Source organism: Lampris incognitus, chromosome 4, assembly GCF_029633865.1.
Source record: "Lampris incognitus isolate fLamInc1 chromosome 4, fLamInc1.hap2, whole genome shotgun sequence".
Classification (NCBI taxonomy): domain Eukaryota; kingdom Metazoa; phylum Chordata; class Actinopteri; order Lampriformes; family Lampridae; genus Lampris; species Lampris incognitus.
Genome location: NC_079214.1, coordinates 17415485 through 17430578, shown reverse-complemented (window position 1 = coordinate 17430578; position 15094 = coordinate 17415485). Strand labels below are relative to the sequence as shown.

General features: G+C 46.5%; 1 protein-coding gene across 2 annotated transcripts in view; it reads right to left on the bottom strand.

Annotated features, from left to right (window-relative positions):
• LOC130111413 (SH2 domain-containing adapter protein F-like) overlaps positions 1 to 12173 on the bottom strand; it is a 144429-nt gene extending 132256 nt beyond the window's left edge. For both annotated transcript variants that reach the window (XM_056278595.1, XM_056278596.1), the window contains exon 1: positions 11447 to 12173. In XM_056278595.1, the coding sequence (XP_056134570.1) occupies positions 11447 to 11884 (438 nt within the window). In that variant the 5' untranslated portion in view covers positions 11885 to 12173. The remainder of the gene's footprint in view (positions 1 to 11446) is intronic.
• Positions 12174 to 15094: the final 2921 nt, after the last annotated feature.

The following is a 15094-nucleotide window of genomic DNA, read 5'->3' as shown; positions in this document are numbered from 1 at the left end:
ATAAAATACCTGATGGGTCATGTTTCAGTTGAAAAAGGAATCCATGTTGCCTGACTTTACAGTCTGAGACCTTTTCCCGACTGCCTGTTCTCCCTTCTCATAATGTAAGAAAGCATCTTTTTACGCCTAGTACCCTAGAACAAATACCCATCCTTGTCCATAAGGATGATCTGACTGAAACTCCACTGAAACTTAGGCACATCCACTAGAGGAAGAGGACAAGGTAAAGACGTGCCTCATCTAAAAGGTGCTGTTAATATGCAACAGGTATCAAGTACACGCTATACACACTACACTTGATCTTGGCCGAAAGGCCGAGAAGCGATGAGAAGTAGTAGATGACGCACTTGGCAAACTCGAATTTCCTTGCTCTGCCCTTGTCCCTCTGTGATAGTCCCAGCTGAGACTGCTGAAGCTGGCCTACGAGTACACCCGTCATCATTTTACAATGCTGTGATTGCAGCTATTCCCCAAACCTCTGTGAATAGCACACATGGTCATTGTAACGCTAATCAATGGTCATGGCAATGTGCATATGAAACCTGCGTTAGATCGCCGGTTTTGGTCATTATGCAGCTGTGCTCTTTATAAGGCTGGGGGATATCTGCAGTCAGCTGACACTGACGAAGCCACTTAGATGAGCGGTGAAACGTTTCTCCGAACCAAACCATGTGTCCAGAGGAACTGATTTAACTTTCTGGGATTTCTATACCTGGACTATTGAGCATGCATCAAAACCCTCTGTGGTAGATTTACAAGTAGTGTTTTTGCTACATGCAGTCAGAAGTGGTGCAGTACCAGACTTAATAATAACTACAGTATTACACTGTTATGTGGTAAATATACAAAATACAGTAATCCTGCGTCTGTGTGCATGGGCAACTTGTATTTCACATAGGTGACAAATAATTCCCTTCACCCCCACCCCCACTGAAATCATAACAGAAACACCCCTCTATGCCTACTTTTCCAGCCTTAAAGGGGGACGAATGTCAGTTGTTTACCCAGCAGACACATACCTTCATATTTTCACATGATGTTTCTTCCATGAGGCAAAAAAACAACAACAAAAAAACAAAACACTTTTATCATCTTTGATACAAGCCAGAAACGGATAAATCTATAAAGGCAGAACGTCAGATGAGGACATCCTCTGGGACTGAGTCTTTGATTCGAGTGTGTGATTTATGGAGCATGAGGAGAAACAAGGCAGCGCCAAGTCATAAACAAAGCCAGTGATTTTGATTTGAAGATGACTTGATTGCGGCTGGAAGCACAGTGACCTCAGATAGCCTCTGTGTGGTGAGAATGTACAGCGGTCCTAGCACGTCCCCTAGACTGACAATAGTGCACGCAGGGTGGAGTCCTATATCACCAGCCGTTGCTACGTGGCTTACAGGACAGCTGAGGGAGAGTCTGTATTGGGGGGGAAGAGGGAGACTCTCCTGGCTGTTGTCACAAAACGGCTCTCAGCGGAGCACATGAAAGCCATGTTTCATCACCACAGGTCATAATATCTGACATCACGCTGCCGGGGTCGAAACAAGGGGGAACGTTAACCTTGGTAATATTTTAGCAAGGACACAGCAGTCAACATTCCCGGCCCGAAAAAAAAAAAGGCGAGTGTACACTTGCCCAGTTAAAAAGGGAATGTCACCAAGTTGTAAACACTTCCTGTCAGGAAGGGAGCACTTCCTTAATCCTGGAGCAGCCCAGCCATTCCTTATTTTCCACCAAACAGAAGTAGACAGTGGCCTGCTCTCTCTGTCCAAGTTCCTATCAAATTAACCAATAGTTTCAACGGTTAAAAAAAAAACTGGAAAATATGTGACCTCTTCTAACCCTTGCTCCATGTAAACAAATGGGGAGATTTTAACACCTAAACAGAGCCAAGACAGAGCAAAAAAGCTGACTGATATCACAGGAGGCTCAATACTACTTAGACTTGTGCCCAGAAGAAAATTACCAATCAAATATATGCAAATGAGATGACAGTGTTTGGTATTACTTTGAGGAAATAGACGAGTTCAGATTTCCCGGTGGGCCAAGATAACTGGGATGCTCTGCTAACAAAACAAAACAGGACAGCCCTTCACTCACACAACAGCACAATTTCTAAGACACGCACATGCGCACACACGCACAAATCAGCGATGAAAGGGGAAATCATTTATGCAATTATTATGCAAAAAATGTAGAAGTGTTTGGGTAAAGCAACATTTTTTATACTAAAAGATGAGGGAAGAGCTATTATTTGTGTTAAATCCCAACACCTCACACAGATTTTCCCGTCGTGCCTCTGATGGCACGAAGCCTAAGGGCTCCATTTGTTTCCTTTTAATCAGTGTGCGACTATCTGCCTGCTCACTAGGGCTCCCTCCTCCCAGGCCCAGCTACACACACTGTCATTAAACAAAACAGTGCCATGTGTATAAAGCTCCCCGGTGGCCAAAACGACGGCACTGCTATGAAGGCTAATTGTGACCTGGTGGAATCATGTGACCAGTGTTCCAGATCAAGGCTAGAGAAACAAATGGGGCCACAAACACAAGGGACTCCGCAAGGGCACTTTAAAAAAAAAAAAGAGGGAGCTCCCAGATGGGGTGAAAGAAAATAAGAAAACAACGACTAAATGCCACTGTTTCGGCACACGTGTGGTGGTTCCACTTAAAACTTTTACCACAAAACACTGAACACCAGCATCTTGTTATTACACTCGATAATGCGGCATTACTGTGTCGTGATACAAATGTAATGGGATTGTGGGTTTGCCGTAATGATGGCTATGAAAAGGAGCTAAACTGTGCTGCGCTCAATTGAATAATAATTTGCTCATGCCTTCCAGCATATCCTCCCCGACAGGATGATTTCACTCGAATCCAAAAAGGGCGGGGTTTAAACATGTCTGGCTCTGGATCAAGATGCGCCCGTGCTTCTTCCTTCCTCGCAAAGTGCCCTTCCAGGATTCCTGTTCAGGTCATAGGAATAAAAGGGGCACACCAAACAAACGCTACTCTTATCAGATGTCATGAACGAGTGATGCAAAAATAGAAGACACGGGTGTGAGAAATGTCAGGTATGAAAAAGAATGTACTGGCGTTCTGTGGAGGAGGCAGCTGGGGTGAAGATCATGCAGAACTGAAGCGGCTGAAACCAGGCGGCTGAAATATTTGATGGCACTTCGAGAAATGTGCGGCATTCCTGAACACTTCAGTGAACAACCCGAGTCAAGTGGCATCAAATATTTAAGAATAAATCTTAGTACCTCACTGAACAAATGCCACAGACTAGACCTCACCACAACCACGAGCGAGTATTATATCCGCAGTAACACACCACATGGCCACAGTTTTCCCAGACCGCTTGGTGATCTATGAAGGTCCAATCTGTGACTGATGCACACAGGAGCTGTCCCCCTCACTTCTGCCGTTGTTCTGTAAACGTTGTTCGCTTTATTACTTGCGAGTGAGAACACCCAGATCATTTTCAATTCCTCTTAAGGCTTTCACTTTTCTCAATTTCTCAAACAAATTCACAGTGTTGACCCGTTGGTGAGGTATGGCACGTTTCTAGTTGTCAGTACAGTGCTTGTGTTGTCGTAGTACTCTACAAAGCCATGGTGGCGTACGCCATTATGGACTGTACCTTTAAGAGTGGAAATAATCATCTCCTTACTGGCAAATAAGAGTCATTTTCAGCATAGAGCTGACTGTAACACTGTCTCATAATGAATCATGCATGATGAAACAACAACTGGGTCATGCAAAATACTGGAAGACGGTAACAAGCATACTCTAGAACAACTTTCACACATCTGTCAACAGTCTCAGTATGTCTAGCATATTGCCATCGCCGCGAGAAATTACTCTGATTGGCTTGTCCATATTGGTAACTTGGCCCCCTCCAACCACCCATTATTCATAATTTGTATTCTGCTTGGAAATATCCTCCAGTATGGCATGTCAAAAAAAAAAGAAAAGTCTTTCAAATGGGACAATAGGCAGTTTTAGTCTGATTGCAGGCTGCGTCCAGTGCTGTCATCCTCACTCAGTAAACCGCAAGAAAACAAAAATGTATTTATGGGGAGGTGCAACTGCACTTCCTGCACTGCTCCGGTATTTAACTGGGCAAGCTATCAGCTTTCGCTATCCTCTATTTGATACAGGTGGGAACGGAAGTGCAATTATGAGGGCCCGCCAGAAAAAAAGAAAAAAAAAGAAACGACGCACTCGGATGTGTTCATCCATTCTCTGAAGAGCATTTGTCAGCGACCTTGACGATACTGACAACCGCGCTTCAGACTTTTGTTATTACGGGCAGAGACGAGGGAGCGAGGGAGAACACAAAAGGCCAGCAGGACGCACTAATAATATCCCCCCTGACGTCTGGGATGCCAGCTTGAAACACTCAGCAGACTCGGAGATACGGGACGAATGAGACCGATAGGAAGTTTGCTCCGCTGGTAATAAACCGCAGGCTAGTCGAGTCAAGAAGGCCTGATTTACCCACACTTGGACGGCTGCATCTTCGAAGGGGTCATAATTCAGCTCCTTTATGAAATGCAGTGCATCACAATCAGTGAGAGGGGCTGCGTTCAGTCAGACAACAAAAGACCACAACAGATGGTACACAAAAGGCAACATAGGTAGCGAAGAAATAAAAGCAATAGATACGTTTAACATGGCACCACCTTTATATACACACTTTGATACGTGCAAAAAATACATGCATTTTTTTCCCCTTTATCCAGCATCCCTCCCACCCACACAACCACCTACCTCACCCAAACCTGCTGCTCTGGCTATTAGCTGGTAGCACACAACTGCCTCTTGAAGGCCTCTGCCTGACGGCCCCATGATCGCCTCCCGAAGGGTTTTCTTTCCGATTCTATTTTCAGAAACGTGATTTGACGTCGCAGAGCGGCTGATACCCACTTGTGGCATTCATTTTCAACAAGTGCAACCCCCTCCCCGCCAGAAAACACAACACGTCAGTCAACACATTATTTTGAACATTTTCGCTTGCGATATAAAAAAAAAAAAAGCAATTAAAACATGAGATGATGAAAATTGGATTTAGAGACGGGCTAGTCCAAAGGGAGCGCGTCTCAGACGCAGACTAAATAACAGTGGCATGGGCAGCTGTGCATACTGCATCGCCGCACATCCGACACCCAACAACAGGAGCGTTTTACTCTCACAACCCGCTGAGAGTTTACGAGGAAACAAGGCCTTTCGACGAACAACACAATAATTTCAAATGCTCAAATGTCACTCCGCACGTGAGTGTGTCGAGGATTGCTGAGCAGGGCCAAAAAACAAAAAAAAAAAAAGGTACGCGGTACGGGATGAAAAAAAAAAAGGAAAGCATGGGAACATTACTGTCGACACAGATGCCTCTGTTGGCTGTACGACAGCCTTTCTGTGCTCATGATCTGACGGCATGCTTGTGTAGATAAATAAGCCAGTTTATAGGATCACCGAGTCAGGGGACCTTGAGCCCTGAAGGAAGTCGGGTTAGAACTCTGGTTTGGCAGCAGCACAGAGTGATATTGATGATGACAATTTGAATTTCACAAGGTCTTTGCGGCCTGTTAGCTCCACGCCGCTGTTTTTGTTTACCCGTTTCGGAGCGGAGTCTGTCATCACTTTCAGACGTCCTTGAGAGAAGTTGGGTTGGAGCGGAGTACAGCGATGAGCGCCGAGATGAGGCCTTTAATTAGGGCCAAGGCAGGTTGATAATTGATCATCTATCTCAACTCACTCTACCATGAAGGTCCCGGCTTCATTATAAACAAGATGCAAAGCCTTGCCTGGGAAACAAACAAACCAACAATCCCTCCCTGTGCTACCAACAATCCCTCCCTGTGTACAGCAGTAACCTACAGTACAGTAAAAACTTTTGAATTCTGCCACCTCTTCCATAATTTCCATAGAGTTTGTTGCCAAGATAAGACCCCAATTTGAATAAACTCACACTCCCCCCCCCCTTTTTCTCCCCAGTTGTATCCAGCCAATTACCCCACTCTTCCAAGCCGTCCCGGTCGTTGCTCCACCCCCTCTGCTGATGCAGCCCTCCCCGGATGACATGCCTCCTCCAACACCAACCTGATCTCACAGAAATACCTGAAATGACCACGACCTCTTAACACTCGCATGACGTGGTGGCGGCACGTAATGTGTTAAAATTACATGCAGGCACCACGGAAACATCCATCCATCCTATCCCAGCAGTCATTGGGTGGCAGGGGGGGGACACCCTGGACAGGCCACCAGACTGTCACACAGGGCCGACATACACACACACACCCACACACATTCATACCTAGGGACAATTTAGTACTGCCGATTCACCTGACCTACATGTTTTTGGACTGTGGGAGGAGAACCACGTAGACACGGGGAGAACATGTAAACTCCACACAGGATGACCAGGGATGACCCCCAAGGTTGAACTATCCCGGGGCTCAAACCCAGGACCTTCTTACTGTGAGGCGACCGCGCTAACCACTGAGCCACCGTGCCGCCACCACGGAAACAATGCCAATGGAAAGCCAATTAGGATCCTTTGTCATGCTGGACACATGAATTCCCTGATTCAACGACATCATGCAATGAGCGGTGTTTAATATTGTCTAGTTAACAGAAATTTATTTAGTTATTTTTATTGTCATTTGACTGAATTTATTATAGTGCCTTAGTCACAATTTTTCTGTTCTCTAAAAACACTAACCCTAACCTCATTACATCAAAATGAGTTATATCACACACAATTCAGGGTTATAGGCACTATAATACAGCCAATCAAATGACAATAAAATAAAATTGACGACAAGGGATCCTAACTGACTTTTCACTGGCAATGTTTCCATGGTGCCAGCATGTAATTTTAACACATTACGTGCCACCACCACATCATGCGAGTGTTAAGAGGTCGTGGTCATTTCACGTATTTCTGTGAGCTCATGTTGTCCGATACATGTGGCGTCGCCAGCCACTTTCACCTGACAGTCAGGAGTTTTGCCAGGGGGATGTAGTGCGTGGGAGGATCACGCTATTCCCCCGAGTTATCCCCCACCTCCGAACAGGCGCCCCGACCGACCAGAGGAGGCGCTAGTGCAGCGACCAGGACACATACCCACATCCGGCTTCCCACCCGCAGACACGGCCAATTGTGTCAGCAGGGACGCCCTACCAAGCCGGAGGTAACACAGGGATTCAAACTGACGAACTTCAAACTTCAATTCGAACTGACAGCTTTTTCTGAGCAATGAGAACTGGCGTAAAAAAAATTAAATCCCAGCAGAGCACACAGCGCTATGAGCCGTAGGCCAAACTAAAATTGTTGCTGGAAAAAAACCTAACCTTCAAAGATGAAATCACTCTTCTTCTTTTTTTTATTCAGACAGAACAAAATGTAATTTTGGAAGGCCAGTTTTTTTGGTTTTTTTTTTAGCAGAATACGTTCTGGATTTCGGTCGTCTATATAATATCAGCAAGTATGGGACAACTCCCTTATATTGGCTGTTTCCCACTGAGGCAGCATGAATGGCAAATGAAGTGCTTTGGAGCGCTGAGATTAGGAGAAAAAAACCACCACTTGACACTGCTATTGGCATTTCAGGTATTAGATAAGCAGTTATATAATTAGCATCCATGAGTCAAGTAATTAAAACATCAATGCAGCTTGGCACTGCTGTTAAGACACTTGTGTGCTCTTTGCCGTTTCTCATCAGTCAGCACTTGGCTCAGCGCATTAGTAACACAACAGTGTTACAGTGTAGTGTCTATTAGGTGCTGCGGCGGCATGTGTAGGTGTGTCTCGTTTGTGTGTCTGTGTGCATGTTTGACTATGTAGATGCCTTTCGGGGTGTCCGGGTGGCGTGGTGGTCTATTCCGTTGCCTACCAACACAGGGATCACCAGTTTGAATCCCCATGTTGACTCCGGCTTTGTCGGGCATCCCTAGAGACACAATTGGCCATGTCTGCAAATGGGAAGCCGGATGTGGGTATCCTGGTCACTGCACTAGCGCCTCCTCTGATCAGTCGGGGCACCTATTTGGGGGTGGGGGGGAACTGGGCGGAATGACGTGATCCTCCCACACGCTACGTCCCCCTGGCGAAACTCCTCACTGTCAGGTGAAAAGAAGCAGCTGGCGACTCCACATGTATCGGAGGAGGCGTGTGGTAGTCTGCAGCCCTCCCCGGATCAGCAGAGGGGTGGAGCAGCCACCGAGACGGCTCAGCTCAGAAGAGGGGGGTAATTGGACGGGTACAATTAGGGACAAAAGGGGGGGGGAATCGATGTAGATGTCTTTCCTGAATCGTTACGGAAAGCCCCATAAAATCCACACAGCCTCTGATTAAAGTCCCAGTTGAGTCTTTATTACATTTAAAGTTTACCCGACTTGTTGTGTTTCTTACTTTCTGCATCGAGGTATAAAAAAAAAAAGAAAAAAACGTCCTTGAACCTTCAACTCGCTTGACAGTGTCGGCCATATTTTTTGAAAATCGTAGGTAAAATAGGTATTCATATACAGTGCCTAAAAGATGCACACTACCCTCACACAGACAGCAGCGGGACAGTGTGTGTGTGTGTGTGTGTGTGTCTGTGTGAGATAGAATAGTGTGTGTATGTGTGTGTGCATGCAACCATAACTGCAAAAGCACAGTGCAGAAATTTCAGAAATCCTCGCCTGGAGAAAGCCTCAAACAAGGACTTGCAAAACAATTATCACAGGGTGCGTCAGAAAAACGAGGGAAACTCTCTGGCGTCGAGACAAATGGTAATCGTCACGTGAGTTCACACCTAAAGCGTCTGGCTGTTCACACGAACCACGTCGTCTTGAATGAACGGTAGGCTCCTGAGCGGAAAGCTGACTCATCTCAGGTATTTAGTTTACAAATGAGAAATTCTCCCACTGACAAGTGAAACTAAAGCCAAATCAAGAGTACTCAAGAGATAGTGATTACTTGAAATTGATGGTTAACACAACTTTCAGGGACCGCATCCTCTAAATGAAAAGAGCTCGTCAGCTCTCCTGCGTTGGACCGATCACATTTCACTTGTGATTTCCCCAACTGCATTCTCCACGACTCCGGACAATGGCTCCAACGGGAACATGTGCTTTGCCTGATGACACTTACACATGCAAGTGTTTTCCTAAGGATCAAGGGATACAGAGTTGCCTGGCGACCCAACCGTCTCACGGGGAAGCAGGCTTTTCATAACTGCATTATGCTTCTCATCTTACCAATACACCCCATACGACTGCAGTTATCGTCGACACTTTTAAGCCTTCTCCCAATATATTGTTTTAGCCCTCGTTACCAGTAATGATGTAGCATGTCCAAAAATCCCCCTGCACATTAGCAGGCGTGGCATCTTTTAACCATGCCACAGAATAATCTGTATGTCTGCTAACCGATATGTGCAAATCATCAAAAAGACCTGCATTTTAGGGTTAACAATCCTCCTTCCTGTGCTCCTGGCCAAGAAAATAAGAGAACGAACTGGAGTTGGTCCCTGGATGCTGCAGCTGCCCACTGCTCCTATACAATAGGATGGGTTAAATGCAGAGAACACGTTTCACTGTAACAATACAATTCGTTAGAAGAACACAATGACAACACAAAGTGGCAAAAAAAAATTGTGACCAAGAGTGACGCAGAGGCAAGTGTATCCCTCTGTTTGGCCGCATCGTGTCTAATTGACTTCAGAGATCCAAATAAGTCTTAATTAACAGGAGACAGCTATAATCCATTTAATTAGCTAACCAGCAGCAGTGACTGAGTGAAAACGCGGCATTCCGGATCCCTCATTTCCTCATTGTTAATCCGATACATTGACACACTAGATGAGATGAGTTTAAACATGCGCACATCTGGGCTGCTGAAGACATCTGCAAGCTCGACTGTGGAAGAAAGGAAAACAACTCCAAAAGATGTGCTGCATGAGCCTAAGAGGGTTTCTGGTCTCTGCGCTGAGGGCATAACCTGGGGCATAAGTTACAGCACAGTTACAGCTTGTTCTATCAAGGCAGAACAGAGCCTCAAAATGTGAACATCCCTTTCACACGTCAACCCCCTTTGTAACACGTCACACACGTAACACAAAACATCCCCCGACTTGATAGGTCAACCTGAAGAGTACTACAGGAACGGACCACACCTCTCGCACAACAGGTGTGGATGTACAAGAAGAGGAGGAAGTAGCCTGGAGGCTTCGCTAACTAGTGTACAACAACTGTAAATGAGATGCGGCGTCGCCGAGTTGCTCGACGGCGGCGGAGCGCCACACACACACGAGTGTCATCGAGGACAAACAGGAAGTATCGGTGCGCGGTATGCGTTTTCACACTTCATGGAGACTCCCCCCCGCCCCGCCCCTCCCGTGCACGAGACACGCACCGGAAGACGCTGACGCATTCCAGAGCAGGATCACCGTCGATACGCGCCCTTAACCTCGCTGACATCTGAGCGCCTCGCGTTGCTCTAAAACGAACCGACGTGGTGAGCGTGCGTGAATTCCTGAGGAGCCTGACATGGCAGCGCGCTCCGGGGCACTTGTCTTGACGGAAACTGTCTACAAGCACCCCGCCCCCGCCCCCCCCCCGTCTCCACATTTTCCTCATGCTGACGAGAGCGTAACACACCTTCTGGTGGTATAGACAGTGTACACAAGTTTCCAACAAGTGGAGGAATGGGGTTTGTGTGTGTTTTACTACAGAGAGCACAGCAAAGACGGAGGCTTGTCTCTAGCAGAACTAACCAGGAGCTGTTTCTCCTGTGCCATTATGAGTTCCTTCTTTCTTTCTTTTTTAAAGGCACTTGATTTGCACTGACCTGGTTATAAATAAACTCATGCCAAGTATTCATTTGTCTGACGTGGTTCAGCAGCTGGCACTTTTTTTAGAAAGTTAGGCGCAATAATCACATGATGAAATAAAAAAAATGGATCCTGAAATTGGACGTCGGAACATGCTGCTAGACTCGCTCCTGACTGACAAACCTATCTCGAGGTGTTCAACTAGGCTGATTATTAGACGAGGGATGTCGTAATATACCGGACCGCCGTTGCAATTTGGTGAGAACGAGTTCTGCCGGTTCCAACCATTCATTTCTGTTTATCTGGACGGGTTAAGTGTTCCGCTGGAAAATCGTGTTTTGTGCTGTAGGGAAAACCGAGGTCACACTTGCTACCCGTTGCATACAATTTATTTCCCCAAAAAATTCCCCTTCCTAGACAAGTCAGTCGTGCACTTTTTACATTACATCCTACCTATCGACTGGGCTCTCCAAGTAATGTTGCGCATGCGCAGAGCCGGGGTTACGGTCGCCGCAAACTTGTGCTACGGTACAAGGTACGACAGATTTTAAGTCTGGAGAGTCCCCCCCCCCCCCCCAAAAAAAGCGAAATATGTCGCCCAAACCAACTTCAACCCACCTTTTCTTTGTTCTCGTGGTCCGACGGGGGCGAAGTTGGGGATTTAATGACACTTCCGACAGCAACAGCTTGGGTCACCGTTGTAACGCTGCCGCCCGGCGCCGGGCTGCTCTTCTCGATGGTTTCCACCTTGATGAGCCGGTGCTTCGGCGACACGTACTTTATGTCCGGGGACCCGAGCGTGTTCAGGCTCGGCCCGAAGGAAATGTTTCCACCTGGTGTGTACGGGTCTTCGAAGTCCAGCTCCTTCTGGAGTTTGTAAGCAGCAAGTATGTCCGGCTGTGCGGGGCTCGGATAGGTGGCCCCGGAGGTCGGCTGTTGGTAGCCGGGCGTGCCGGGCACACCGGTGTGACAGTGTCTGTAGTCCGGCTTTGGAGGCGCCGGAGGGGGTGCTTTGGTAGTTTTGAATCCCAGGTGCTCCTTGAACCACTTGGCCATGCTGACAGCGCATCGCTCAAAAGTCCAATTTTAGGTAGTTACTTCCAGTTGTTCCCCGTCAAGCCAGCGTCCGAAATCTTTCCGCCAAACGCGCGGCTCTCTCCCAAAAGCAGAGGCAAGCGTCTCCCGATCCGCTTTACCGTCCGGCAGAGCACTGCGCCTCCTCGCCGGGGGGAGTTGCAGTCGGTCCCCCCCTCGGTACTTCGGAATCTGCGGCAACTCTGTCACACACACACACACACACACAAACACACACACACTATTGCCGCTGTCTGACTCCTCTGCTCCCTCTCCGCGTCAGGTTTCCAGACTGCACGCAACATGAGGGCGCTTGTGCAAGAGGAACAAGACTCCCCCCCCCCCCCCACGCCGCCTTCCCTACCTGAGAACGATCACTGCCACCTACCGGATTTGCGCTCGTCCAGGACGCTGAATGTGCTGCGGCGCAGAGCGCGACAGTCGCCACCAAATTTGTGTGTTCGGCTGTGTAATAGTTTCCTATTGGACGGGTCACGCAGCCCCCCGGGGGGGGGCATATTCAAAGGGTGACATCTCCCTTGTTAAACAAATTGACAAAAATTCACCCTTTGTAAAACTACCCCCCCCCCCGTTAAACTGTAAGCTTTACACAATTAAATCACTTCAATGAGACATGCAGCTGCAACTTCTTTTTTTGGGGGGGGGGGGTTGAAGTTCATGAAGTGTATGGTAAATAATATTCCATGGACGTTGTAGTGAAAGTATATCGTTAAAAAACAAATTAACACCGTCAAAAGTATAATGACCAAAAAAAGCTGTGTTATAATATAAAGAAAATAGGGGAGTCTTTGAGGTAAAGGGGGGTAAAAGTTCATAAGCTCATATCAGAAAGCTACTGAGCATAAAGCTAAGAGTTATACTGAAAATGACTTGTCTTGTGACATGCAGTCAGTGCCTGAAATCAACACCTTAAATAAATATTTTTCAGTTCAATAATACAAAAGGCAGCAGACCTCCAAGGGTACAGCGTCCTTTGCTCATATTTACCACAGTGTGCTCGTGTCCAGATGGCCACTGCAGAGCCATTTGATTGCAAATTGCATTGCAAATGACTGGTGGAGGTGGCCCCTGCTTTTATGACCTCCATCTACCACCACCTATACTACCTCTTAGGAGACCACCCTTCACCAGTGTCATTCAGACTCGTGAGTCAGAGAAGTACAACGTTCAAACTGGCAGTATGGGTGAAAATATCTCTGTCCCATGACTCTTACATGCTCCCAGACACAGAGGGCCGCAGGTTCACATGGCAAACGCTAATTGCTGTAGTAATCAGAGGGCAGATGAAAAAAAAAATCCTATTTCCCCCTCATGGACACACACTCAAGCAACCATCTGCATTAAAGGGAATCACGACTGCAGCACGGTGGGGGTTTTATGAAGCAATATTTCTTTTTAATAACGCCGCATGCAGCCTTTGGCAAGGCAGAGTATAGAGAACAGAGTTTAACCCTGGCGGACCCCTGGGAAAGAGGACTCTGGGCATCGGAGATTAACACCAAATCTATTATTTTGGGGGGTGGAAATCCTGCCAACAATTCACTTTGAGAACAGATAGAGTAATCCATCAATTGCAAAAATAACCAAATACTATTTTTAAATGTTTCCCCCTCCACCTTCCAGAAGCGGTTTACAGTGTATTTAGGTTGAACCTAGAAGTGGGTTTACTATATTTACTATACGTTTAAAGCCTAAACTTGACTGAAGCGGGCTGGATTGGGACATACAGACTGCAATGGCATTTCAATCTGTTTTATGTCATTCTGTTTTCTCCAGTTTACTTTTACGGTGTTTTTCCTCTTTGCGGTGTCCCTGCCTTTTACCTGTTCTTTGTGTTCTTGATCACGTCGTGGGTACCTATATGTATCTATGCATGACTCCATACTGAGGCAGTTAATAAAACTCAGAGGATATATTACATCTTCACTATAGGCATAATCTCAATACTACTTTTACCAATCCACGGGACCTGCTCCACCTGTGGCCTGTGTTACTTTTGGGTGATTTGGTGTAAACCTGGGTTGGACATTAGGGGGGTGGTGGTGCCTCACACCACATGTTTTGTTGAATTGCCCCAACTGCATGAGCTAATTTCTCCACACTATCATCAATTACACTCTTTGACACAACTGTCATATGAATGATCACTTGTGTGACATGAGTAATACACAGCAGATGCACTTCACGGAGAAATGCAGGTGGTTATTTTGAAGTTATCACATTGATGATGATGCAAAACATGTCGCTGACCCCCTTCTGAAAGCCTATTATTGCATTGTGCTAATGAATGACTTCCTATCCTGCCACCTACACAATTTATGGAGGACCTTAAATCAGAAGGAAGCAGTTGCAACAACAGTGCATGATGGGAGTGGGTTGAAATATATGCAGGACTGTCAGGTAACTGGACCACATATACTCTTCTCTCTCCAGCTCGGAGAATAAAACACCGTATTCACTCCCATCTGTAAAAAAACAAAACAATACACATAATGTTGCAATAAGTTCCTGCAACTAGTAGAAAGGTTGTCAGCATGCATCTTTACATCTTTGGGAGATCTCAGAAATTGGGGGACTTGTTTTCCTGCATCATCATTCAAGGCAGGGTGCAGTGTGAGGTCTTGAGCTATATCAATAAGCTGCTGTGGTGCAGAGACTAACGGGGGTCTGACTTTCCCTGACCAAAGAAAACAAGTGAAGTTTGGCAAAAAAGCCCAGAGCAGGAGATAAATATCCTCCAAGGGAAAGCTGGTATTACCTGTAGAAAGTGGGTAATTACGGCAGCTGTCATGAACAGCAGCTCCTCGGGCAGAGTAAACTTTATCTGGACACACCAGCAAACCAAAATCTGGCATGTGCAACCTGTCGCCTCCTGTCACTCTGGGCAAGTCATTTATAGCTGTGGTACGTCAGCAAGACAGCTCGACTCCATACAGCATGGTGGCCAAGTGAGTCTAGAAACCATCCTACAGCTGACAGACCTAACATGGAGGCCATGGCATACAGACACACACACACAGACACACACACAGACACACACACAACTGAAACGTGGCACTATAGCCTCTCCATGGAAGCGGAAATGCAGATATTGTTGTTTGGTTTTTTTTTACTTGTTTATTCATGCAACAAAAGAATGTGTGATTCAACAAATTGTCCTGATTCTCATTA